Here is a 27,856-nt window from a genome sequence, read left to right as displayed (position 1 = left end):
TTAAATGTATAGCCTTTTATTACAAGGACTTTCTCAACTAGAAAACATTTTTTTCAAATTATAGGAATTAATATACCATCCAGTGGAGCCCACTTGGCTTAGTAAATACCTTAAACATATCCAATTTTTAAAAAGTGGATATAATATGCAGCAAATTAAATTGCATAGCTATCACATATTAATCTCTCTGAATACATATACTGTCTAAAGAAAATAAAGCATGGTTCCCTGTAGCTTCCTCTCTCTTGGTGTTCAAATAAGATCTGTACAAAACTGACAAGTTCCAAAGTTTAGAATGGATGTGACAATACCTTTGTATCCTTATCCAAATCATTTTTCTACAGATACTGGCTTTGCATTGAATTTCTAACATTGGTGTGCATTCTTTCCCTTTCAGCTTTCTTTAGTACATCTGATCTTCAGCATTTATATGATTTAAAACTTGGGGGTTATTTTTAAGTGTATATTGGATTTCCTGAATAATAGTTAATAGATGAAAAGCATGTAGGGATTGAAAATAGTACAAACATTTAATGGTGCTTTTAATCCTAAATTTGTGCCTATTGGTACATCTGCATGCTGTCTCCATCTGGCTTCTAGTTGTAAAAGAGTGGTTTTAAACAGGAAGCTGATACCACTTCAGACTGAAAGTTCATCAAATCTTCAGAAGCTAAGCAGGGATGAGCAGGGTCAGTCCTTGGATGTTAGATCTTTGCACCAGCCAGCCCTGCTTCCTGTACCATCTAAATACTCGACTGAAGAACATCTTAGAAATACTACTGTGTTGTGCTTTAAGCATTCTTCCTTCTGAGACAGTACTATCCGTGGTGTTCAGGCACAGTGATGCTGAAGGTGCCATCTTTTGAGAGACTCAGGACCAAGCTGTTAATGATTAATCACTAAAGATCCTATGGCACTTTGTCCAAGTCTATGCATGACAACCCTGGTGTCTTGGTCAAATTGCAGTTTGGGTAGTTACAGTCTGCAATGAATTTCTCCCACAGTTTAATTAGACATGTATTCTCCACTTCCTCCTTTAAGCAGTAGTTGCATATAATAAATAAAACTGATTATATCATACTTACACATGCACAACCAGACTAAAACATTGCTTCTTTTGTTTTACAGGATTTTCAGTGAATGCCTCATCAGAGCGGCTCAATATGGGAGAAATAGAGACTTTGGAAGACTACTGATCTTGTGCAGATTGACCAGCTTTTCCTGTGTCTGTTAACCATGGATTCTCCACCTTTGGACACCGTCCTTTCTCCAACTTGCATTTTTCTTCGCCTTGCAGTTACTTACAGAATCAATCATCTCAGGCTGCTGCTTCTAGCCCCAACAAAATCTTTCTGCCCCAGGTTGCATAGTCATTGTTGTCTCTGTCAGCCTATAGACATGTGGACTTTGCTCTGTCTCCTAGGTGGGTGGGAGATAGGACCCATTCCCAAAAAGGCTGACTGCAGGCAGCACGCGTTCACTGTGCTGTCATTTCTTCTGCTGATTTATCTGGAAAGTCTACTGGGATTCTGCAAATGGTATCTTCCTTTCCCCGGTCATGCTTATCACATCCAACTTTTGCAATCATGGAGAGAGTTTGTGGTTAACAGAGATTGGTCAAAACCAAAATGCCACACAGATACTGACTTAAGTGCTCCATCAGGACAAGAGGTGCTCTCCAAATCCAGGAGTTGCATTCATAAGCTAACTTTAGAACTGGCAACAGCAGGAGAGGGTGGTGGTGGGTGGTGGAGTTTAACTTGGATTGGTTTGATGTTGCACACCCCCTGCCAGCCCCTCTCAGCACATTAATTTTGGAGGGAAAGCTTGAGTCTGTCTTCATTAGGTAGTGATGATAGTTACTGGAGTTCTCCCGCCAACAACCTCCAGCCTTCCTGGACAAATGGGAATGTATAATGGGGGTAGGGGAGGGTGTATTTCTTCTGTTCAGGTTGAAATTACTCCCTTAAATATTACTTTCATAGGGATAGGACCAGTTTATTGGAGGCCCTTCTGCTGTGAATTTGTCTCGTTTAAGAGACAGCTACAGTCTTGGGTGGGGAAGGACATTACTTTCCAAACAAGTATCCCCCACAGTCTCAGCTGGGTTCCTATGGTAGTGATTCAGTTTTGTGTTACAATTGCATGCAAGTTAAGGGGCAGAGACCATCCTCTTCATAATGGAATGAGATTTAAAAGAGAACCTGACTGTAGGCAGCATCTGAACTCCTATAAACCGTGGAGAGGGAGAAAGTGAGGTGTGAGGCAATGGCACGGATTCCCCTTCTACACCTTCAATTGCTGAACATCCCTTCAATTCCGATCCATAATAATTAAATATTTATGTAATCCCAGCTCTCTCTGCAGAAGTTTTAAAAAAAACAAAAACCTGAAACTGCAAAATGCACTTAATTTGACCCCCCGATCCTACCTCCCATTCCCAGAGGGCTGCAGTGTGCTTGTGGGGGGGAGAGGCTGCCATTTGGGTGGAGCTGTGTAAAGGTGTCTGTCTTTGTCATCACTGCCTGAAGAAGGCGGCTCGAGTTACTCCAGAGCAGTTTGGCTTTGGGTTTTATTTCATTTGGTTTATTCATTTTGGGGGGTAATCTTCCCCTCTTCCTCCTCTCTCTTCCTCCTCCTCCCCCCCAAACTTGTACAGTAACTATACAGAGACTGCTGCAGACTTGTATATAGTTTTTGGATCTAATAGCACGGAGAGACTTGGAACTGTTGCAAATCTGGTCTCCCTGTCTCCTTTGCTTTGTAAAGTCATAAAGGGGGGGAAGAGGGGTAGTTAAAATGTTTACAAAACTTTAAACTCCCTCTGAACTTTTGCCAGTGTGCGGGGGGGGAAAAAGAGAGAACTTAAATAAAACCTGGTTGTATTATATCTAAGAGCGCATTTTCTGCTTGCTTTTGTCTAAGATGATTTTTGAGATTATTCCTGGTGCTAAAACCAACCTGAAGCTTGACCTTCATCAAAGTTTTCATCAAGAAACATCAAGCAAATACACAGGATGTGGAGCAACAGCTGCTGCTTTATTCCTGGTCTCCTGTGGAATGTTGCTGGTTTTTCTACTTGATAATTTTAGAATTCAAAATAAACATCAGTAGGCCGAGATTGGAAAACTCTGCCACACAATCTTCACTCCCCTTTCCTTCCATACACGCACACATGCATTTACAGTCACCTTGTTTATGGAGGAAAGATCAACCTTTAGCTTGTTTTCTGTTATGAATTTCAAACACACAAAGTAAGTATCTGAGTAAACCAGCAAGCACCCTCCCAGCCCAGTTATCTTTACTAAAGAAGGGAGAGGTTTACCCTGAACACTTCAGCTTGGGGGAAGGGCTCTCTGAGTGCATTCTGTACATTTACCGTTTTTAGACAAAATCATGCTTTTACTTCTCCCCAATCCAAATACTAGCTGTCGTTTGCTGCTGCTTGTGTTTTGGTGAGGAAAATCCTGCTAAAGTTTGAGGACATGATGGAGAGGTAATTGGTCCTTTACCGTTCACATGTTAAAAAAAGGATTACATTGATTGATGTTACTTTGTTTCCTACTTATCTCCAGGCGTGCTCCCACTTCACCCCCAGTGTGCTTTAGCTCAAAATTTTCCTTCGTTTAAAATATGCTGTCTGGTTGAGGGTATCTTGAAATCTTTTTTGTACATAATTCTTAAATGTCCCAAAGTAGCCACTGTGCATGTGACCTGTTCATGAATGCTGCCCTATTCCCTTTTCCAGTAGCATTTAATTTATAAAAGGTAATTCTGAAGCTGTGATTTTGCCAGAACATAAGAATGTAAATGAAGCCACATTAATTTCCAGCTTAATAGGAACATGAGAGGTAAGAGGGGAGCAGTGCTCGCTAAATAGAAACAGCAAAAGTGTATGGAGAAGGGAATTTTGCATTCCCTTTAAGGAGGACCCCATCTGACTCCTATGGAAGTCTATGGAAAGGCTCCTCTTAACCATAAATAATGGGGTAAATTGGAATGGACACTGCACACTATCTCTTGAATTCAAATATTTTGGCATCCTGCCTCTCCCCTTTCAGGTTGGTGCTACAGTGGAGTGAATGTCTTCAAGTGGCAAAATTGGTTCCTTTTATATTGTGAGAAGATGGCATGAGCCTCAAGAATGGTCAGGATCACCTGTGTCAATATTTGGGGTGAAAAAGAGGAACTATAGTTCTTGTCAGTTTGTGGTGGGTGCAGTCCGTGTACAGCTATGCCAGTTCCCAGTTTGCTTTTCTAGTAAGATATGGAACTAGAGTCATTCTGGCTTCTGTGTAGCAGGGAATTGATAATGTTGAGTGTGGTGCAAGAGGCATTTGAGGCCTCTTTTCACAAGTGATTTCTGAAGCAAGTTCTGCTTCCTAATATCTCAGTTGCCTAGGGTGGCAACTTCCAGTCCACTCTGTCCTTCCTACATCTGCCAATTTCCAGTTTATCTGGCATAGGATTTAGCCTAGCAAAAAAGTGTTGTAAAAGGAAACCTGAATCTGGGTTAGCATCCCTGCTTGATTTAAGAATGTATTGAATTACATATCAAAGGAAAATGGCTCTAAGGAGATCCTGTAACAAAAAACTTTTGAATCTGAAATCTAAGACCAAAAAACCCACCTAATTCACTACATCTTCAGAGCACAGAGAACTGGGTACTGTGATGATTATATACTCATATTGTGTATGGATAGCTTTCTGAACTATAGTGCTTCTCTGAACAGAAATTACTTACTTCCTTGCAGTTTAGATGTTCAATCTTCATACCAGTTTTAAAAAAAAAATTCTGGACTCACTGAGAGAGAACATGATGAAACTGTCTCATCCCTGGTAAACTGGAAAGCTCTCCTTTTATAGAAGATTAATTCTTTCCCAAATCCCTTTATCATTTGAGGTGCTTGGGTCAGCCTAGTTAAAAAATGTGCATTTTTTCCCTCTGCTGTTTGATCCTCTTTCTCGAGCATGTTTGAGGGAAGAGAAGAGGGGCAGGAAAATGCCTATGGTCAGGTTAAATCTGATGTGTGTCTGTGATTTAGAAGATGCTTCTTGGTAGACAGTTGTGACCCGGGGTGCGGGGGGCGCCACGTGTGGTCTTTATTGTAAATCTACCTTTATAGTTTTATGTCCGGAAAACAGAGATGCCAAGAAATTGCTCTGGCTTGATTTCAGAGCATCTTTAACCCTAAAGTTGGAGGCCCTTGTTCATTGATGCCAGCCCTAATAAAACTGCCCCACACACAGGAGGGTAAACCATTGAACCATATGCCTGTTTTTGGTGTGGCTTCTGTAATGAATACTGTTGCATTCTAATTTCCAGTATGACATGGGATGGACACCCCAAAGGTAAGCATTTCAAACATAGTCCTGAATCCTGTGGGGGAACTCAGCCAACAACCACTAGTGTGCACTCACCAGATTGGGAGGGGTAACTGATTTCCAACGGTCCAGCTGTACATACGCTGTGGGAGGAATTTTTAGGCACAAATTTTAGAGGGTGGAGCTGTTCCTGACTTCAGGAGGGAGGTCTGCCTGGAAATCGGTGTCCGTGAGTCTCTACAGTGTTTGCACTCTGTGTGTGTCTGCATTCCCACATGAAGGGGTTTGTGATCTGACTAGACAAAGTTTCATCATACTAGTGAAGTTTCCAAGCCTTTTCTACTTAGAAGAGTTTTTAAAAATTCCTTCTGACACCCTCTTCCTGGAGAAAGAAATGCCCTATCACAGCGTTCTTCACCTGGTCCTGCTGATGCTCTCTGGAGTCGTGGTCCCTGCTGTCCTAAGAGGTAAGCATCTTTGTTTGGATTTACAGTCCCAAAGCACAGGGAATCTGTTACTTATTAACCACCTCCTCCCACTTTTGCCCCATCTCTTCAGTCTTCCCAAAAGATTTTCATAAGTAACTAGAGAGAAAGTACCCCCTCCTCATAGTTCAGTAAGTCATCTTTGGAATTCAAGTAGCTAGTACAGGGGAAGGGTTTGATCTGCCGCTTGAGACAGTGAATTCTGTCTATTGTATCTCTTACAGGCCTAGTCTCAAAAATAAGAATTACTGAGAATTTGGATTGCATCAAGCAGGTTGCCTCTGCAGCTGAGAGGAAGAGTTGTATGCTCTGAATCCTAGCAGAATTAAGTTAAAATCATGTTTCAGTTCTTTTCGTTGGGTTACTACTTTCACACAGCTTGGACAATGAACAGTAGATGAACCAGTTTCTGGTTATTCATTTTCTGTCTCCCATGCACAAGTACAATGTTGCAATGTTTGGGTCCCAAATAGTAGAGGAATTTTTAAAAAGACCAAGCTACATAGGCAGGGTTAAGTTATTGAGTTTTTCCTTCAAAACTGTGTATAGCCCTAAGAACTGGGGTGGGAAAGCACTGAACTATGACTGAGGTTTAGTAAAGCTTGGTCAGGCCCAAAAACAAAGCAAAGAGGGTGCAGGGGGAGGAGACTAATCAGTAGGACTTGTGCTTGCTCTCTAAGGTCCCATCTTGAATGGGACTGTTACAAACAATTTTTCAATTGCCATCTCACATGCTTTCAGTGCAGTTACACTGGCCAGTGCATATTAAGGGCATAGCCCTGTTCCCCCAATTTAAGAATTGTTCTAAAGATTGTCTGTCTAATCTTTAATGATTTTTATGAACAAAGAAATAATGTTATGCCCACAGTCCTCTCCACATGGGCTGGCCTCAGTGTATTGCAACCATGTTACGGAACTGCTTCTCTTAACAGACTTCCCTCTCTAAGTGTAAATGGGACTGTGTTTGAACATCAAGTGGATGGTTCGGAGCAAGGTAGGAGGTGACTGTCTATCTGATTAAACACATTGCTAAGCCTTTATCTTGTATTCCAAACATTGGAGGTCTTGGAGCTACATTGGCTTGCGATGTACACTGCAAATTTGTTCCTGCACAATTCATTTTGGCATCTTGCATAGAAGGATTGTTCTGACCATTTGCCTGGCAAATTGCTGTACAGTTGATCTAGCCTTTTCTTTTTTGGGGAATTTCACACAAGAACTTTAATTCTGTAGAATATCAAACCACAATGTTTATAGAGGCAAGTGAAAAGTAAAGGTATCTAATATTTATTTCATGAAAAGATCTTGGCTGCTAGGAACTCTTTTTAAATAACTAAGAAATACAGCATCTAATTTGTGACTGCAACCCCAGTGTACTGATAAGATGATTTATATATGTAGCACACTAAACATTTGAATCCTAAATTCCAGTTTGTAACTAAAGTACAACAGTGGCTGATCTCTTCCCCCAAAGAATAGTTAAGCTTGTTAGAATCTTCCCCACCATGCAAGTGCATGTTAGTTATTTTTCAGTGGTGCCTTAAACTGCTTCCTCACTGAGCTAGAACCTCACATGGACACAAGAAAGCAATGTAGCTAAGTCAATACAATATATACAGGAACTCAGACTTACCATGCAAAAACTCCCATGGGATAACCAGTAGGTCTGGGATAAGGAGCATGTTGTACTAACCCAACCACAATAGGGTTTTCACTTATATTGTACCTGACCATCACCTACTATTCTGTTACTTTCATCTTCATAGTATACTTTGTATGAAATACCCCATCCCTAGCTGACTAGAGAATGGACGGTTCATTGAATGATGCCTGTACTGCCGCAGAATGCGTTGTGTTGGTAGGATGTATCTTGTAGCAGTGTGTCTTTACTTTCTCTCAAATACATTTTCTCTTGCAGCTTTGAGCCCCTGGTGGGTTAGTTCTTTTGGTGTCTAAAACTGGAGCATCAGGGAACCAGTTTGCGTTAAAGATACGAAAAGTGTAAAAGATTTATTTTGCAGCACTAAGTGTGAAGGGTTCTCTCTCCCTAAATCAAGTCTTTTAATGCATGGTGGAACTTTTTCTGTATTTCATTCTGTCATAAAAGGGAAGTTTCCCGCCTAGCCCCAACAGAGGTGAAGGGGTACAGACAGTCCTCTGGTCTGCATATACATGCACACGGCCCCTGCCTTTTTGTAAATGAGTTTATTTAACATTCAGTCTAACCACAGCACTCTGTGCAGCTCCACACTTGAGCTCCCAGCATCACAGGCTGCCCTTTGTGCTTCCTATGAAGGGCTCTTTTCATCTCTACGCTGGCCACATGCCCACTGTGGCTACCTGGGGCCGGACAGCCCATTGCGGGCCTCAGAGTTCACCCAGCTCCTGCCCTTCTGTGTTAAGGCCTCTCGCTTCCCATAGCAAAGCCCTTGAAAGTGGGCAAAATGAAGCCAGCCTCGGACCAATGTGCAGATGTTGTAAATCCTGCTGGCCCAAATGTCCTGGATGACTCTTGTCCTCTGGTGCTATATATAACAGGAGAAGCACCAGAGAACAAGGTGTATATATGTCGGTTTGTTGAAGCATTGCCTTGAAAACCCTTATGGAGCATAAACCTCCATTAATTGCAAATTAGGATATTAGCAAGACAGAATAAAGAATCGGATTGTTTCTGAGGGTTTTCAACACCTGCATAGAGCTCATTGCACACATAAAGGGTCAAAGGATTAGCTGTTTGGGATCAGACCACTTGCTCATCTAGTCTGACTTGACTTCCTGCAGTGGTCAATATTTCATGGTAAAGAAGAAGGCAACCTCAAACCCAAAGTTCTAGCCCACTGTTCTTAGAGTGCTTGCTAGTGTCGATTCCAAGTAGGTGTGCGCGCACTACGTGCAGTCGGTACCACCCTAGTGGCACCTGTCAGGTCAGCTGTGGAGCCCCCTGGAGTTGCGCCTTCATGGCAGTGTACATAGATTCCTGCCGACCCGCCGCCTCTTCAGTTTCTTCTTACCACCAGTGATGGTCGTTGGAGCCGTGTCTGTTTCTTACCTTGGCAAGCATTTCCCCTAGTGATCGGACTTTTGATTATTCTGTAAATAGTTCATTAGTTAGTGTTAGTCGTAGTAAGTTAGTTCGATAGAAATGGGGGGCTTTCTATCCCAATTCCCTCCCCTCTTGGGGTTCAGGGCATGCCTCGATCCCAAGGGTTTAAGCTGTGCAGGACCTGCCATGAGCCCATGCCAATGGGTGACCCCGCCAGCCGAGACACACCTCCAGCACAGCAAGGTGTGGTGCAGTCTAGAGGCAAACCCGCAGTGATGAGGCACTGTTCTCCGACATCATCCCGCTCAGCACCACCGTGGTCTCCACACTCAAGGTCCCCGTCATCCACACTCAAGGTCCATGGTGGATATATTAACTCCTGAGTGGCCATCCAGGGTGGCATTGCCACTCATTAAAACGTTTCAAGCCACTACGAAAACCTTGTGGCAGATTCCTGCCTCCATTCCCCCCTACAGCAAAGGGGGCGGAGAGGAACTATTTAATCGCCTCTAAGGGGTACAAATAGTTATTTACTCATACGCAGCTGAGTTCACTGGTCGTAGTGGCGGCAAATGAAAGAGAGAAATGGGGCAGCAGGGGCCAACTCCAAAATCCAAGGACTAAAAGAAGCTGATACCTCTTCAGCAGGAAAGTGTACTCCACCGGTGGGGGAGGTGGTGTCCTGCTTCGGATTGTTAACCAGCAAGCAATCTTCAGTACTTACAATTTCAATTCATGGGACTCCATGATGAAATTTAAGGAGTTGGTCCAGTCAGACTCCAGAGTGGAATTTGCAGCCATAATAGAGGAGGGCAAGGCAGTGGCATGGACCTCCTTTGCAGGCCTCACTGGACGCGGCTACACAAACCATGTCCTTTGCTCGTGAGAACGAGCTCATGGCTCCAGAGGTCCAACTACCAATTCAGGACTTGTCCTTTAACAGCATGGGGCTGTTCTAAGAGCAGACAGACTCCAAGCTCCATAGTCTAAAGGTTTCGTGGGCAGCATTGAAATCGTTGGGCCTGCATACCTCCACTACCCAGCAGAAACACTTTAAACCCCACCCCCTCCGCGCTTCTACCCTCCCCAGCCTAAGCAGGACTTCTCCAGGAAGCGGGACAGGAATGGCCAGCATAAGTCTCCCCATCCACCACCCAGTCAAGGCCAGGGCTTGGCGAGGCAGTCATCGGGCTCTAAGCAAGCCTTTTGAAGGTGCGCCCGGGGACGATGTACCAGTCCTCTCGATGGATCCTTTGCCCTGATTTCTAAATCTTGTCCCACTTCTACTGTGCTTGGTCCCAGATAACCTCAGATTGCTGGTTCCTTCACCCTGCAGAAGTGGGATATTCTCTCCAATTCTTCTCCTCCCACCCCCCCTTTCCTGTCACTCTTCAGGGACCCGTCTCACGAGCAACTCTTCCTGCAGGAGGTTCAAACACTCCTCGCCGCAGGAGCAATGGAGGAGGTTCCTCAGGAGCTAAGAGACCAGGATTCTACTTCCAATATTTCCTAATCCCCCAAAGCCAAAGGGGGGGTGTCAGACCCATCCTCGACCTGCAAGGCCTCAACAGGTTCCTGAAGAAGTTGACGTTCTCTATGGTCTCTTTGCCATCATCCCATCTCTGGATCCAGGAGACTGATACATTGCCCTCAAACTCAAGGACTTGTATTTCCACATACCGATAGTTCCAGCCCACAGATGCTTTCTCAGCTTCATAGTGAACCACAACCATTATCAGTTTACGGTCCTCCACTTTGGCCTATCAGCAGCCCCTCAAGTTTTTATCAAGTGCATGGCAGTCATAGCCGCCTTCCTGAGAAGAAGGCAGGTGCAGGTCTTCCTGTAGCTCGACCACTGGCTGATCAGGGGCCGTTCAGGGCACAAGTGGAGCAACACGTCAACTTGATGAGATCCACCTTCAACAGGCTGGGTCTCCTGAATATACACAAATCAACTCTATCCCCTGCTCAGAGAATAGAGTTCATTGGGGCAGTGTTGGACTCGGGTCAGGCCAGAGCCTTCCTTCCAGAGTCTCATTTTTGGACAATGTGAGACATCATACAAGGCTTCAAGCAATACCCCACCACCACAGCGAGGAATTGCTTGAAGCTCCTCAGACATATGGCAGCTTGTACATATATCGTGTAACACTCTCTATGCCTGGCTGGTGTCAACTTACCAGCCAGGGCGTGACAACCTGGAAAAGGTGGTTACGCTCCCACTGCCAGTTCTCGGGTCTCTCCAATGGTGGCTCAAACCACAGGTGGTATGTGCGAGGGTCCCCTTCACCAAACCGCAGACCTCGTTGGCCCTGGTCACAGATGTGTCAGGATTTGGGATGGGGAGCTCATCTGGGAGAATTCAGGACCCAAGGTCTTTGGTTGCAAGAGGAGCTCTCGCTTCACATCAACGTCAAAGAGCTGAGAGCTGTCTGCCTGGCAAGCCAGACCTTCCAGGCCCATTTGCAAGGGAAATGTGCAGCGGTGATGACAGACAACACGACCGCAATGTTTTATATAAACAAGCAGTGCGGCGTTCTCTCCTCTCCCCTATGTCAGGAAGCCCTCAAGCTGCATAGCCCACTCAACTCACCTGGAAGCATCCTACCTCCTGGTTTCTCAGAACAAGCTGGCAAACTATCTCAGCAGAGCCTTCCATAATCACAAGTGGTTCATTCACCCGGATGCAGTGAACAACATTTTTCAAAGGTGGGGGAGTTCCCCAGATTCACCTGTTTGCCACAAAAAGCAACAGAAAATGAATTTATCCTGACCACACCCTAGTGGTGTAGGGAAGCACATTATCACAGAGACTATACCACAATGCACGTGGGGGAGAGTCTGTTGGTCTCTGTGGTGGCTGACCCACAGCAATAGACAGGAGTCAAAAGCCATGCTGTTAACTCTGTCAGCTGCTTTTGATACTGCTGATCTTGCGGTTTATATGACATGCCTGCAGGGTGCCTAGTGCCTCTGTTTTGGAAAGATCCTATATTTGGTTATCCTCAAGGGCTGTGATTTGTGGGATCCATCTCCTCACCCCATCTGATTGCTGTGTGAGAGGCATGGCTGTAGTGTCACACGTTATTCGTACTGAACCTGGACACCGATACTTCCTAACCTTCATCGTGCCTGGCGGACTGAAGACTCTAAATGGAGCAGAGCTTCCTTAAGCTCAGACCTGGTAAGATGCAGGTGTGGTGACGGTAGGCAAGGGCTGAATGCGCTTGGGAGCATAAGCCATACTCATTGAGGAGGTGTGGTTACCGCAGTATCCTCTAGGTCAGATGCACTGAGAAGCACCTAGCTAAGGACCAAGTGTATTGATCCCTGAGAAGTATGCATATTTCTGTGTAACCTCACTTTAAATGCCAGAGCTTTTGGGAAACGAGGCTAATGAGTCATTATGTACATGGCTGTGTTTACCTACCTTCATGATTCAGAATCCTCAGCTAATTCAGCTTCCTTCCTTTCATTACGCAGCCCAGGTGGTGGTTAGCAGATGATGATCCTAGGGAGAGCACACAATACTGAGAGATCTTCCCAAGTGGAGGCTGACTTAGATCCCTACCAAATACAGTCATGGCCACTTGGCCATTCGTAGGGAGGTGACATTTTTTTATTCGCGTAATAGTTACACCATTTTAAGCCTTAATACTTAAACTTTTCTATCAATGCTGCCCAAGCATGTTGTATTACATTCACCTTCCTGGTAGATGATAAACTGCATTTATACCCAATCGGTCCTTCCACATGGTGGCTCGAGAAGTGGATTAGTATAGTGTGGGTTCTTGTCAGGTGATTTTATGGAAAAGTGTATGAAGCATGCCAAATTCTCTTACAACCCCAGTGAAATGCCCAGGGGCTTCAGGCACCAGGTTCCATTGGCTGGTTTCAGTGGGGTTACAGTGTAACAGAGAAATGTCTCTCATAAAGTAACATTCATAGAGGACTGCATATCACTTAAACCCTATTTTGCTGGCCCCTCACAGACCAATGGATTTCACCCATAGAGAATAAATTGTCATGAACTCTTGGATGTAAGGCTGTGTTTCTAATGGGGATTTCTAAAGACAATACAGACCACAAGACTGATGCTTGAGTAGTTAATACATATTGCCAGAACCCAGAGAAGACTACAGACTTACTAAGAGGTACAGTTCGGGTGTATTTCATGCAATACTTGGATGTCTAAAAAGACAATATCCTGCCCAATCTCTAAGCCTTCTTTATAAATGGTTTGCGTCCCTTACAGTTTTAAATGCGTTAGTTTTACTTCACAGATTTAAAGAATGTATTTGGGATTTCTACAGTGCCTGACACAAAGGGTTGCCAATTTTGGTTGGATGTATTCCTGGAAATCTCATCACATGACATAATCTTTAATTAAAGATTAATCTTTAATTCCTGGAGACTCCAGGCCAATCCTGGGGGATTGGCAACGCAGTGGCACAGTGGGGCCCTGATCCAGGATTGTACGGTGGTAGTACATACAAGCCCTGCTTAACTACTAATAAACTCCCACAAATGTTGGTGGCATTCTTGTGTTAAAATAGTGAGCTGAGGACTTTATTTAATGTATTTTTCTGCAGTGTAGCAACCAAAACCTTCTTTTTACACATTTAGTTCCATGTGTGACATCAGATCCCGTACTGCTTAAGTTGCATCATTAGTTTGTGGCTTCACAATGTCAACTACACAGCTAGAAAAGCATGCAACTTAAAAGGCTCTGTCAGGTGTGTGCACTGCAGAGAGACTAATAGAAATCCAAATTTCTCCTTTGGTTCTTGGGAATCTTACACTTTACTGTAAACATCAATTTCATCAACCTCAGACCCAACACAAAGTCAGCATGTTTGGGGGGTTATAAAAGAAGTGAGCCTAAAATGCATTTAGATACTGCTAGCTAAGGGCCTGCTTGTGTTGGCTAAAGCCAGAACATTCAGTGTTAACTCCAGTAACAGTGTAAAAGTGGATAGAATCTGAGTAATGGCCACTTCTCGTTTTTGTGTGGTAAATGGGTGTAGAGACACATGGGGCTGGATTGTTCAGCCTTATTTCAGAAGAGTGGGAACAGGGGGCATCTGAAGACACGGCTGTTAGTTGGGATGGAAAAAGTGAGGGCAAGTCATGGAAAGCAGACTGCTAGTTTAACACACGCAGTTAGTACTTTGCTCAGGAGGGATAAACGAGGCAGCGTCCTCTCTTGCTTCTGACTTAGGCTATGCAACTTTTAGTGACAGTGCTGTGTTGCTACAGTGTAGCCTTTGTTTGTCAGTTCTCCTGCTGACAAACTTCCAGCCCCAATGAGCAGCGTTAGTGTTGACAGCAGGAGAGCGCTTCTGCCAACAAAGAGCTGTTCGCACCGGTGCTTGTCGTCAGCAAAACTTGTCTTTCAGAGGTGTTAAAAAAAAAACACCCCACGCCCCCCAAAAGATCATTTTTGTCATTCAGTCGCCAGCGTAGACATAGCCTTAGTTTCCCCTCTTGTGTTGATTAGTGCAGGAGTTTCAGATAATTGCATAATCCTATGGCATCTTATCTCCAGAGTCGGCAGTTAAGGATGATATGTTAAACAGTTCCAAGTGGCGGTAGGTCTGTCAGACTCTTCATGTGTCTTTGACATGGCTACTTAAGTTCGTGTGTGTGTAGGTTTTTGTATATACTCTAAACTGACAAGTATTGTTAATGTCACTTCAAAACAGGCTGCAAAGAGGTTGCATTTTTCTTTAGTAATTAAAACTCTGTTAGAAACCACAAGAGCTCAAGGCAGAAAAATCGTGTGGCGCATGCACTGTTAATCCAGAATCTGTCAGATTATATCGAGGTTTAACAATCACTAGAGGGTGTAAAAGTGCTTTAAAACCACAGTCAAAATCAGTTATTCCTTCACTTATCTAGCACTGAGTTTTGCGCAAGTCCTGCAGTGGTGAATATCCTTAGTGCAATGAATGCAGTTCCCAGCAGTGTTCTGTGTGCTAAAGATGCCACCAATGGCCACAGGAGAGACGAGACATGTAGCACTGCGTTCTGGTGTGAATATATAAAGCACCTTTCTATTACCCTCTTAGCGTATGGTTCATCAGAAAAAACAAACTCTCACACAATCACTTTCAGAACGTTCCCTGCTATGAAAACGCCAGCGACTGAGCTTGGTCCTGAGGAATGGTGTTTGCTCCAAGCAATGAGCCCATTATTTTAGCTAACATCTTAGAGCCTGATCAGCTGGGAGGCGTATGCACTGCTATATTGGCTTGAGTTCTCATGTAATCAAATAATTCTCTCTCCTATTTTTCGATTGGAGTCACTTGTCTTTGCTAGCCAGTGTTGGTCCTGGCACTTGTTGTGTTAACACAATGAGTGAGGTCATGACTTGGGCCGTTAGTTTCCCCCATGCAACCAAGCAGTTTAGAAATGGGGCTCAGAAGTTTCGTACACATTGGTCTGTTCTGAAACCACTCGGCTAGTAGTGCCAGCGGCTAATCAAATAGCCACAACTCTGTTTGTTTTGCACCTTTACCTGCTGACTTGCCTAACTTTATCACTAAATCTCTCCTTCCTCTTGATTTGTGTCTTGGTAGCTGAAACCCCAGGCTCTATAACAGGAGTGGCCAAACTTACTGATCCTCTGAGCCACATGTGATAATCTTCAGGCACCTCCTGTGGGGCTGAAGCTCCTAGACCCCCTCCCCACTGGGCAGGAGCCCCTAGCCCCACCACCCTACCACAGGGCAGAAGCCCTGAGCCCCCCTCTACCCCCAGTCTGATTGGGGTAGAATGGGGAGGTGGGGGGGGGCTCCGCGAGCTGCACTTCAACTGTAAAAGAGCCACATGTGGCTTGTGAGCTGCAGTTTGGCCACCCCTGCATTATAATAAGAAATGTGTGTAAGTGTAATCAGTTCATAGATCATGTGCCAGTAGATGGTGACCAGACTATGTAGCATTGTTAACTGGTTTTGTACTGAGCCTGTGAATGCTTTGGGTGCGTAGCTTTGACAGATAACACTGGGTTTCCCTCCTCCACACACTGCCTGTAATTTGCATATAGGTGCAACCTACTTAAAGTTGGAAGGATTAGATTTTTATCAGTAAATGTCAATAAACGTCAATTTCACTGTGTATGTACAAAACGATGAAAATGTGGTTCTAGACCAGTGATTTTCAAACTTTTTTTTTATTTGCAGACCCTTAAAAATTTCAAATGAAGGTGCGGATCCTTTTGGAAATTTTAGCCTTAGTCTGTGGACCCTCGGTTGAAAACCACTGTTTTAGACAGCCGAGCTCTGCTCTCAGCATGCCCCAGCCCATGGGTGAATTCCACTGAAATGGAATTCACTGTTTCTGGCTGGCTTCTGTTTTGTGGAACCTTGAGACACCCAGATGTCTGAGCAGGAGCCTAGAATGAATCTCTCCACTCAGCCCAATGCAGAGTTTTGAGTTTATCACTGTTTATAGTAGGGGTCTCAAACACGTGGCCCGTGGGGTTATTTTTCCGTGGCCCACCGGCTCCTTGCAGCGCGCCCCCCCCCCAGTATTTACCTAGAGCGGCTCCGGCCCGGCGCACACTGGGGACAGGGCAGGCTCCCTGCCTGCCCTGCCCCCGCGCCACTCCGGGAAGCGGCCGGGACCTGGGGGAGGGGTCTGCGTGTTGCTCTGGCGGCTCCTCCAGGTACCTCCCCCGAAGCTCCCATTGGCTGTGGTTCCCCATTCCCAGCCAATGGGAGCTTCGGGGAAGGTACATGGAGGAGCGGCCAAAGCAACACACAGACCCCTGTGCCCCCCCAGGTCCCGGCCGCTTCCCAGAGCAGCACAGGGGCAGGACAGGAAGGCAGGGAGCCTGCCCTGCCCCCGGTGCATGCTGGGCCGGACCCGCCCCCCAAACCCCTCTTGCAGCCGAACCCCCTGCCCTGAGCCCCCTCCTGCACCCCACACCCCTCCTGCACCCTGACCCCCTATCGCACCCCTCTTGCACCCCGATCCCCTGTCCTGAGCCCCCTGGTTTATAGCATGCACCTAGTTAGAGGGTCTCTGGGTGCATGTATCTTAACTTACATATCACATGACAGCCAACCCTCACCACTCTGCCATGGTGGGCCAGCAATGAGACCTGCCAGGGTTTAGTGAGCATGTGAGATGCTGTCATTCTTTAACAGAATCCCCGCTGAGCAGTTGCCCTGGGTATGGCCTAGATTTTCTCAGCCCAGGAAGCTGGGCTGTTCTGGATCCCCGCCCTCAACTTTCTCAGCCTAGATAGCCAGAGTGGCCGTTGAGATGTCCCTGGCCTTGGCTGCTCCGCTAGATTTTCCATCTCAGTGTGACATTCCCAGTGGTTTCAGCAGGGACCTGTGGAATGTCTCCATTTCTCACTGGGGCCTCTGGGTTGTCCCACCTGAACAAAATGAGCATTGATGCAGACTTCTGGACCAGCCACACGTAAACAGGAAAGCCCTTCTCAGTCCCAGCCGACCCTGCTGGGAAAAGAAATAACAGGATGTGAATCGCAGCCTCAAACAGAATGCAGTTTCTTTTACTCTTCTCCCTGGGCAGCCCCAACGGGCGCCATCTGGGGAGGGTTCAAGTCTCTGAATGCTCCAGTCTGCCATGCTCCCAGGGAATGTGTCCTATCCAAACAGCTGCTGCTACTGGCAGGAGGCTTCTGACTCCCCCTGCAGAGCTAACTGTGTTCAGGCAGAGGACTTAGGTGTGCAAAGGCCCTGTCAGCACTTAAACCTTGATTGCTTTTGGGAGAGGAAAATGGCCAGAAGCTGAACAGCCCTGGGCTAATGTACTTTGCTTTCATTTTCTGAGTTGCAGTGAGTTGTAAATACATCCAAGCAGCGACCTCAGTACAAACACTTGTCCTGATGATTGCTGAGAAATGTGGCTGCTAGGAAAAATCACCATTGGGAAAACTTCCTTGTAGGCTTAGACTTGGTGTTTATGGTTTCTCATGTTTATACACAGCTTTGTGTTTGGGAGAGAAGATGCAGCAACAGCACTGGATCAGCGCAAGGGCCTGGAACAAACAGGGTTGTACTCTGGTCCAGTGGTTCTCAAAGCCGGTCCGCCGCTTGTTCAGGGAAAGCCCCTGGCGGGCCGGGCCGGTTTGTTTACCTGCCGTGGCTGCAGGTTCAGCCGATCGCGGCTCCAGGCCAATGGGGGCTGCGGGAAGCGGTGCAGGCCAAGGGACGTGCTGGCCGCCCTTCCCGCAGCCCCCATTGGCCTGGAGCGGCGAACCGCGGCCAGTGGGAGCCGCGATCGGCTGAACCTGCAGCCACGGCAGGTAAACAAACCGGCCCGGCCCGCCAGGGGCTTTCCCTGAACAAGCGGCGGACCGGCTTTGAGAACCACAGCTTTAATCAGTGTCCCAGCAGGAGGGTGCTCTAGCACCCACTCCCTAGCCCATGTTGCTGCAAGCGTCTGTGTGAAATGGAAAATTATCTAGTGGAAACTATCCTAGGAGCATGCTCTCCTTAACCCTGACAGGCAGCCCCTTTGCTGGCATAGGCTTCGTTCACCCCCAGCATTAGTCACACCAGGTTTCTTCCTGCCCGCCCCCACTTACATCCTAGCGGACGGTTTTCTTCCCCAGTGTACACCCTATGGCAGCTGCCTTTCTGCTCATTCACCAGTTCTGATTCCAGCACCTATGGTGAAATTCTGGCCCTGCTGAGTCAATGGGGCTTTGCCAATGATGTCAATGGGGCCAGGATGTCACCCCTAGTCTCTAGTGCTTTTCAGAGACTCCTAGAAATGTCAGGCTGGAAGGCACATCAAGAAGCGATCAAGTCCAGTCCCCTGTGCTGAGGCAGGATCAGTAAACTTAGACCAGCCCTGATGGGTGCTTGTCCAGCCTGTTCTTCAAAACCTCCAATAACGGGGATTCTACAACTTCCCTTGGAAGCTTATTCCAGAGTTTAACTCCCCTTAGAGTTTTCCTAATATCTAACCTCAATCTCCCTTGCTGCAGATTAAGCCCGTTACTTCTTGTCTTACCTTCAGGGGACATGGGGAACAGTTAATCACCGTCCTCTTTATAACAGCCCTTAACATAACGGAAGGCTGTTCTCAGACCCTCACTCAGGTCTCTTTTCCCAAGACTAAACATGCCCCAGTTTTTTAACCTTTCCTTGTAGGTAAGGTTTTTCTAAACCTTTTATAAATTTTGTTGCTCTCCTCTGTATTCTCTCCCATTTATCCACATATTTTCCAAAGTGTGGTGCTCAGAACTGAACCTGGTACTCCCGCTGAGGCCTCACCACTGCTGAGTAGAAAAGGATAGTTACCTCCCATGTCTTCCAGACAATACTGCTGTTAATGCACCCCAGAATAATATTAACTTTTTTCAACTGCAATCCCATTGTTGACTCCTGTTCAATTTGTGATCCACTACAACCCCCAGATCCTTGTCAGCAGTACATGATCTAGCCAATTATTCCCCATTTTGTAGTTGTACATTTGATTTTTTTCCTTCCTAAACGTCATACTTTGCACTTGTCTTTATAGAATTTCATCTTGTGGATTTCAGACCAATTCTCCAATTTGTCATACTTGTCTTGAATTCTAACACTGGTCTACAAAGTGCTTGCAACCCCTTCCCAGTATGATGGTCTGCCTGATGCAGCCCGGAGAGCAGCAAAGAAAGTGCCCTCATTAAATGGGGCTTTCCTTACATCTCTTGTGTATGTGGTTTAATTAGATAGCTCAGTGGGGGGGAGGGATAGCTCAGTGGTTTGAGCTTTGGCCTGCTAAACCCAGGGTTGTGAGTTCAATCCTTGAGGGGGCCATTTAGGGATCTGGGGCAAAAATTGGGGATTGGTCCTGCTTTGAGCAGGGGGTTGGACTAGATGACCTCCTGAGGTCCCTTCCAACCCTGATATTCTATGGTTCTATAAGGGGTATTTTTCTGTTCTGGGATCCTGGAGGCCCTGGGTCCATATGCAAGCTAGATTGCCATGTAGTATAACTCAGCTGAGGTCATTTACATACGACATCAGTATTGGTGCCTCAGCCATGCCCATGCCATAGAGGAGGGAATCTTTAGCTGCAGAAAGGCCAGAGCTGAGAGCCATTGGGGGGGGGAGGGGCGGATTAAGGCTCAGCGCCCCCCACCCCCAAGTAAACACTGGCAATTGTGAGCGGCTCTAACATGTTGCAGAGCAGAGGGCAGTGGTGAGACAGGCTGGCCAGTACAGGCTGCAAGTTGTGACTGGTCCCTGCAGGCAGGAATCCCAGTGAACAATTGCCAGTAGCCCAGTGCTGTAGCGGCATCAGTGGTTGATCGGGGAGTAATTGGGATTTATGCTTGTTCCAGCAGAGTATCCCCAAGGACCTGTCCCCACGCTGTGGAATGAGCCGCCGGAGCTGCCGTCGGGAGGGGGCCCCTTTGATGCTGCCACCACCACAAGCCACTTCTCGGACTCTACAGGCTTCCCCCCGTACACCTCAGAGTATGAGCCTGAGGACACCACAGACCTGCACCATCTGGATGATAACGGTATGTAGGAGCCTCCCAGGCAGCATCCGGCACCATCTTCTGTTAGAACTGTCCAGCCCATGGCAGGTCAGGCGGTTACACAGCCATCATCTGCACACCCGAGCCCTTCTGTTTGGAGCAAATGTTACTGTGGTTTAGGAGAAAATCCATAAGGTATTGCTGAGAACTCAGTTATCTGTGTCCTGTTTTCTGTGATCTCAGGGAAAGGGGAAATGAACACTGGCAATATAAGCCATCCTGTTCTTTATCGCTTGTTTAGCACCATAGATATACATGGCACTCCAAGGGTTGCCAAATTTCTAATCGCACAAAACCGAACACCCTGCCCCGCCCCTGTCCCAAGGCCCCACCCATGCGCACTACATTCATAGAATATCAGGGTTGGAAGGGACCTCAGGAGGTCATCTAGTCCAACCCCCTGCTCAAAGCAGGACCAATCCCCAACTAAATCATCCCAGCCAGGGCTTTGTGAAGCCTGACCTTAAAAAACCTCAAAGGAAGAAGATTCCACCACCTCCTTAGGTAATGCATTCCAGTGCTTCACCACCCTCCTAGTGAAAAAGTTTTTCCTAATATCCAACCTAAACCTTCCCCAATGCAACTTGAGACCTTACTCCTTGTTCTGCCATCTGCTACCACTGAGAACAGTCTAGATCCATCCTCTTTGGAACCCCCTTTCAGGTAGTTGAAAGCAGCTATCAAATCCCCCCTCATTCTTCTCTTCTGTAGACTAAACAATTCCAGTTCGCTCAGCCTCTCCTCATAAGTCATGTGTTCCAGTCTCATAATCATTTTTGTTGCCCTCTGCTGGACGCTTTCCAATTTTTCCACATCCTTCTTGTAGTGTGGGGCCCAAAACTGGACACAGTACTTCAGATGAGGCCTCACCAATGTCGAATAGAGGGGAACGATCATGTCCCTCAATCTGCTGGCAATGCCCCTACTTATACAGTCCAAAATGCCATTGGCCTTCTTGACAACAAGGGCACACTGTTGACTCATATTCAGCTTCTCATCCACTGTAATCCCCAGGTCCTTTTCTGCAGAACTGCTGCCTAGCCATTCGGTCCCTAGTCTGTAGTGGTGCATGGGATTCTTCTTTCCTAAGTGCAGGACTCTGCACTTGTCCTTGTTGAACCTCATCAGATTTCTTTTGGCCCAATCCTCTAATTTGTCTAAGTACCTCTGTATCCTATCCCTACCCTCCAGTGTATCTACCTCTCCTCCCAGTTTAGTGTCATCTGTAAACTTGCTGAGGGTGCAATCCACACCATCCTCCAGATCATTAATGAAGATATTGAACAAAACCGACCCTTGGGGCACTCCACTTGATACCGGCTGCCAACTAGATATGGAGCCATTAATCACTACCCGTTGAGCCCGACAATCTAGCCAGCTTTCTATGCACCTTATAGTGCATTCGTCCAGCCCATACTTCTTTAACTTGCTGGCAAGAATACTGTGGGAGACTGTGTGAAAAGCTTTGCTAAAGTCAAGGAATAACATGTCCACTGCTTTCCCCTCATCCACAGAGCCAGTTATCTCGTCATAGAAGGCAATTAGATTACCTGATTAGATTAATTAGATTACCATGACCTGCCCTTGGTGAATCCATGCTGACTGTTCCTGATCACTTTTCTCTCCTCTAAGTGCTTCAAAATTGATTCCTTGAGGACCTGCTCCATGATTTTTCCAGGGACTGAGATGAGGCTGATTGCTGTAGTTCCCCGGATCCTCCTCCTTCCCTTTTTTAAAGATGGGCACTACACTAGCCGTTTTCCAGTCGTCTGGGACCTCCCCTGATCGCCAGGAGTTTTCAAAGATAATGGCCAATGGCCAGGGGTGAAAATAAGTTAGAGAATTTACCGGTACGTCAGAGTCCTGAGCAGGGGGCGTGGCCTTAACCGGAAGAGGCAGGACCTTAAATCTCCGGGTCCTTTAAATCTTGATTTAAAGGGCCAGGGCTCCAGCTGCAGTAGTGGCAGCTGGAGCTCTGGGGCCCTTTAAATCCCCGCCAGAGCCCCGCCACCGCTACCCTAGAGCTTTAAATTGCCGTCTGGGAAAGCCGGTCCTGGTACGGCGCACCAGCTCTTACCAGTATGCTGTACTGGGGCGTACCAGCTTACTTTCACCTCTGCCAATGGCTCTGCAATCGCATCCACCAACTCCTTTAGCACTCTTGGATGCAGCGCATCTGGCCCCATGGACTTGTGCTTGTTCAGCTTTTCTAAATAGTCCCGAAGCACTTCTTTCTCCACAGAAGGCTGGTCACCTCCTCCCCATGCTGTGCTGCCCAGTGCAGTAGTCTGGGAGCTGACCTTGTTCGTGAAGACAGAGGCAAAAAAAGCATTGAGTACATTAGCTTTTTCCACATCCTCTGTCACTAGGTTGCCTCCCTCATTCAGTAAGGGGCCCACACTTTCCTTGACTTTCTTCTTGTTGCTAACATACCTGAAGAAACCCTTCTTGTTACTCTGAACATCTCTTGCTAGCTGCAACTCCAGGTGTGATTTGGCCTTCCTGATTTCACTCCTGCATGCCTGAGCAATATTTTTATACTCTTCCCTGGTCATTTGTCCAATCTTCCACTTCTTGTAAGCTTCTTTTTTGTGTTCAAGATCAGCAAGGATTTCACTGTTAAGCCAAGCTGGTCGCCTGCCATATTTACTATTCTTTCTACACATTGGGATGGTTTGTCCCTGTAACCTCAATAAGGATTCTTTAAAATACAGCCAGCTCTCCTGGACTCCTTTCCCCCTCATGTTGTTCTCCCAGAGGATCCTGCACATCAGTTCCCTGAGGGAGTCAGTCTGCTTTTCTGAAGTCCAGGGTCCCCGCTTCCTTGGTGGCTCGTTCTCCCTCACCCTCACTCATTTTCACTGGGCTGGGGCAGGGGATTGGGGTGCAGGAGGGAGTGAGGGCTCTGGGGTGGGGCTGGGGATAAGGGGTTTGGAGTGCAGGAGGGAGCTCCAGGCTGGGGCGTGGGGCCAAGAGATTCAGAATATGGGATGGGGCTGCAGGTTGAGACAGGTGGTTGGGGTGTGAGAGGGGGTATGGGCTCTGGGCTTGAGGATGAGGGGTTTGGTTGTAGGAGGGGGTTCCAGGATGGGGGTGGGTGGGGCCAAGGGATTCAGAATATGGGAGGGGGCTGCAGGCTGAGGTGCAGGAGGGGGTACAGGCTCTGGGCTGGGAGTGCAGGCTGTTGGGTGGGTCCAGGGATGTGGAATTTGGGGGTACAGGAGGGAGCTCCAGGTTTGGGGGGGGCTCAGGGCTGGGGCAGGGAGTTGGGGCTCACGGTTGGGGCACGGGCGTACCTTGGGCAGCTCCCGGTCAGCAGCGCAGTGGGGCTAAGGCAGTCTCCCTACATGTCCTGGCACTGCGCTGCATCCCAGAAGCAGTCAGCAGGTCTGGCTCCTAGGCAGGGGGGTCAGGAGGCTCTGCACGCTGCTCTTGCCTGCAGGCATTGCCCCTCCACCTAGGAGTCGGACCTGCTGACCACTTCCGGGTGCAGCACAGAGCCAGGACAGGTAAGGAGCCTGCCTTAGCCCTGCAGCACAGCCGACCGGATGTTTAACAGCCTGGTCAGTGGTGCTGACTGGAGTCACCAGGGTCCCTTTTCGACCGGGTGCTCCAGTCAAAAACTGGACACCTGGCAACCGTAGGCACTATCCAAAACAAAGATGGATTCCCTGCCCCCAAATCTATTTAACCTACTAGGGTTAGCAGTGAGATGGCCTAGAGAAGGAAATCAACCAGACTCTGGCATCCTGCAGGGTCATTGTGTCTCATCACAGCACTTCCCGTCCCCACAGGCTGCGCTCTCCAATAATCTAGCCCTCAGTTCCTCATGTTTGGAACCCGATCTAGGAGTTCCAAGGAGCTCAGATGTTTGACCCTTACAAAGTCCCCTGGGTTTATATTGTCTTGCTGAATCTTCTTTGGTCCCCTGTGTAACAAGAACGATGTCTGCAGTAATGGAAAATGCAAATGAGTCTGCCTTCATCATGTGCAAACCGCATGCATTGCCTCCTACACTTCCACCTTTAACGTTATTTCCTTGGGGCTGCGCTCCTCTGATACTGCGCGAGATAAGAGCCTAATGGAATTTGTTTATTCCTATCCCTACTCCCTCTGTGTGTTCTGTACTACCTTCTCTGCCCCTCCCCATGGTGTTCCTGCTTTTGGTGCAAGAGCTTTCTGCTGTGCAGCTCCTGGCCTCCGGAAAGCTGTGCTGTCTTGCTCCAGCTCCATGCTCTAGCTATGTTCAAATAGTGTCTGTAAAGTTCTTTTCCTCCACTGCCTGTCTCTCGTTGTTGTTCTCTTGTCCTTTTGCTCTGTGTCCCTATTGTTTCCCTCTGTAAGTAATTCTGGGCTCATTTGTCTGAGTGACTCTTTCCACAACACAGCTGTAACATGGGGCCATGCTGAGACTGTTTCCCCATTAGCCCACAAGAATAATCAAACTTCTTCCTCAAAGATTTTAAAGACCAGGGCAGGGCACTGAAATGCCACTTTCCCAACTGGCTTCTAAAGTCTGTAGTGAGTTAACTTGGAAGGTGGAGGGAGGGTTAAAATACGACACGTGTCCTGGTGAATGATCCCAGGAAGGGTCAATTGGCTAGCAGTGTCCTTTGCCACTGTGCTAAAGACCTGTGCTGTCAGAAGGTCAGTTAGCTGATCAGAGACCTGCTCAATAGTGACAGTTCCCTGAGTTGCTGTCATGTGACACAAGGAAGTTGCATTCAGTGATTGTGTTGAGGTGACAGCATTGCTGCCATCTGAACCTCCTGACTGGGAGAGATGGGCACCTAAGCAGCCGTGTGACCCCTGGGTATAATTCAGTGGCTGGGTGGTGTCACAGCATCTCTCCTCTGAAAGCTTTGTCAGGATAAACGGCAGAGAGACAAGGAGAACCACTCAACCAGAAACCCCTCCACCCGCAGCCCACCCCACAATGCCAATGAGCGTTCCCCTGTTGGAATGAAACAAGCGCAGCTGGCAGGTGAAGGGAGAGAAGGCTTCACTGGAAAGGCAGCTGGGACAAAGCTATGTCGAGACCTTGTGTCTCACGATGGGCCAAGGGAGGTAATGATGTAAGGAGACCACAAGCTCCTGGAGCTATGGTGGCACCATGATCACGGCTCTCCTGGGCACCTCTGTGATTGTGGCCCTGAGAAAATTTTCTGTCTCCTGAACTCTCCCAAAGGGCAGGACCGTCCCGGAGACCCTGCCTGCTGCTCCAACCATCATGTGCAATCTGGCCACAGGCAATTATCTCCTAGTGAACATGCACCCCTGGGGCTACACAGTCCCTTCCCCACCCAGGTTACTGCACTGCCTTCAAGTCTATAGCAAACACTCAGATCCAGGCATGGCTTTAAAATGTGCTTCCCTCTTATCTTCCTCCCCCTCCCTGCTTCCCTCCCTTGCTCATTTTCACCCCGCCCCAAGGCTTCCAACCCTACTTTGTCACAGGCCCAGAGCCGCCGGGGTTGCAGGGGGTGGCTTTCATGAGGTTTCCAAAGGGAAGTCAGCAGCAGCACCACTGCTCCTTGGCAGCCTTGCTACCATCCGAGGGAGGGCTGTTGCAGGGCATGGGGACGGAAGCCAGCAGCTGTAGTGTCTGCATGGTGCTTGTCACTCAGGGTGTTGCAGGGGGGAGGGAGGAATGGGGAAGGGGTTTTAAATGAATGTTAATTATTAGTGTAGGTGGTTTGGTTTTATCCCATTTTTCCTTGGAGTTTGCTGGGATTTGGTGGAGGAACATTCATGTTTGAAACTGGCTTTCTTCAATCAACCACCATAAAATCCCAGTAGCCCCGGCCCTCCGCGTACAGGTGCCGGGGCCTGCAGTGCAAGCACTTGTTGCTAAATGCACAGTGTGGGGCGGCTCTGTGTAACGATTGTGCCTGTCATTTCCATAGTACACTCAGCACTGTGCATTTCCCAGGCATGCGGGATTGTGCCCAAGGGCAGTGGGGGCTGAGTATTGCAGGAGTGGAAGATTCAGCCCACCCGGGTGGAGGGGAAGGGCGGAGCGTGTCCTCACTAAATACTATTTCCTGCAGCTGCCTAGAGATTATTGGGGACCACACTGGACATTCCTGCCTCAGCCTTCCTGGTCCTGGAGCTGGGCCGTCTGGTGTGCTCCATGTGCCCAGGGATTTGTGGGTACAGTTTCTTCCACATGCCTTTAGCTCTGAGTGACCTCCAGCTCTTTGTGCTGTTCTGAGCCTTTCTTTTCTCTCGCAGGGTCTCTGGGTCCTGGAGCTATCAGTGCCATCGTAATTGCTGCTCTCCTGGGCACGTCTGTGATTGTGGCCCTGATCGTCATCACCCTGCGAAAATTCTCTGCCTCCTGAACTCAATAAAAGCTTTTTCTTAATACAAGTGTCTTCTGCTTGTCTGTGTGTCTGGGCTCTGGCCTGCTCCATCTGTGTGTGACTGCAAAGGGCCCCATTGAGGAAGCACCTCAATGAGGAGTCTGAGGGCCTTTTAACAGACTTTAACACCACCACTGCCCTCCGTGTACATTTTACTCCCACCTCAGTGGTAAGTTAGAGCCATGTGGGCTGATGCTGCAGGAGCATCTCTGGGTTGCTCGTGCTGTTCTGAGCCACAGAATTATTCTGGTCCTTTGCTGGAAGCTGTGAGGTTCATGACTCTGTGGCACTTATGCACAGCTGCTGCCCTTGCTTCCTGCAAACAGCCACCAGCAGCAAAGCATTCACAGCATGAGCTTCAGTATCCCCCTGATCCTGGCAGGAGCACATCGAGGGCAGGAATAGGTGGGACTTAGGCAAGGGAACTGACTTCACCATGCTATTGTGGGTTTTGCTTAATGGCTTTCTGATCCACCAACACACCTGTTACACTCACCCCTACGAGCCACTCCCTTTCATTGCGGGGTACGAACTTTCAGATACTCTTCCTGATGCACACACTTTACTTGCTCCTGATCAATACTCAGTGGCCTGTGATGCAATCACAACCACTGCTAGGATTAGAGAGATGCCATTGCCATTCTAACTATTCTGGAGATGTTCCCTTCAATACAGCTACAGGATTGTTGCATTCCCACTCCTGGTCCCCCCGAACTTTTCATATATGATTGCATCCCTGGGCTGTGATACCTTCATATGCTGAAGTAACTGACTGCTCTCTTGCTCTTGTCATATTTCCTCCTGTTTTCAATATTGCCCTCCAGCGCCATAGGGACTCTTGCAATTTAGTGCCCCTGAGAGATGGTGCCATATCTGAGATGCTACTGGAGAGCTCTGATGCATAGTGGTAAGCATTCACAGGTGGTGGCAGCAGCAGCTGCTCCCTGTCAAAGATCTGAACAGGACCTTCGTTCTCGGTGTGAGACCGTATCAAAAGGGCTCTCGCATCCAAAGGTACAAGAGAGGGTGACGATAGCACCGTGAAACTAGGTGGGCAATTGCCAGAGACAATGGATGTCTCTGTTAGAAGCTGAACTCTGAGACTGTCCCACCAGCAACCGCT

The 27,856-nt window shown here is 47.5% G+C and overlaps 2 protein-coding genes across 6 annotated transcripts in view; both read left to right on the top strand.

Annotated features, from left to right (window-relative positions):
* The window catches only part of GIGYF2 (GRB10 interacting GYF protein 2), a 148,684-nt gene extending 145,787 nt beyond the window's left edge, over positions 1-2,897 (top strand). For all 4 annotated transcript variants that reach the window (XM_084638197.1, XM_084638196.1, XM_084638198.1 and 1 more), the window contains one exon: positions 1,129-2,897. In XM_084638197.1, the coding sequence (XP_084494323.1) occupies positions 1,129-1,196 (68 nt within the window). In that variant the 3' untranslated portion in view covers positions 1,197-2,897. The remainder of the gene's footprint in view (positions 1-1,128) is intronic.
* A 2,706-nt stretch (positions 2,898-5,603) lies between these two features.
* Positions 5,604-26,740, top strand: SNORC (secondary ossification center associated regulator of chondrocyte maturation). Of its 2 annotated transcripts, none has more exons than XM_084638668.1 (3): positions 5,604-5,792; positions 20,171-20,350; positions 26,603-26,740. In XM_084638668.1, exons 1-3 carry the CDS (start codon positions 5,720-5,722, stop codon positions 26,710-26,712), a joined length of 363 nt encoding a protein of 120 aa, XP_084494794.1. In that variant the 5' UTR covers positions 5,604-5,719; the 3' UTR covers positions 26,713-26,740. The 2 variants fall into 2 exon arrangements, with proteins under 2 accessions (XP_084494794.1, XP_084494793.1); XM_084638667.1 differs by having other exon boundaries at positions 20,168-20,350.
* Positions 26,741-27,856: the final 1,116 nt, after the last annotated feature.

The sequence above is a fragment of the Lepidochelys olivacea genome (genome assembly GCF_965140295.1).
Source record: "Lepidochelys olivacea isolate rLepOli2 genome assembly, chromosome: 9".
Classification (NCBI taxonomy): Eukaryota; Metazoa; Chordata; order Testudines; family Cheloniidae; genus Lepidochelys; species Lepidochelys olivacea.
The sequence above is the reverse complement of the archived record's forward strand: the minus strand, read 5'-3'. Positions and strand labels throughout refer to the sequence as shown.

Excerpts from the sequence above, each read along its gene's own strand:
- SNORC (XM_084638667.1), top strand. The coding sequence starts at position 5,720 with ATGCCCTATCACAGCGTTCTTCACCTGGTCCTGCTGATGCTCTCTGGA. Across the intron at positions 5,793-20,167 it reads GGTCCCTGCTGTCCTAAGAG|CAGAGTATCCCCAAGGACCT; the intron begins GTAAGCATCTTT and ends TGCTTGTTCCAG. Across the intron at positions 20,351-26,602 it reads GCACCATCTGGATGATAACG|GGTCTCTGGGTCCTGGAGCT; the intron begins GTATGTAGGAGC and ends TTTCTCTCGCAG.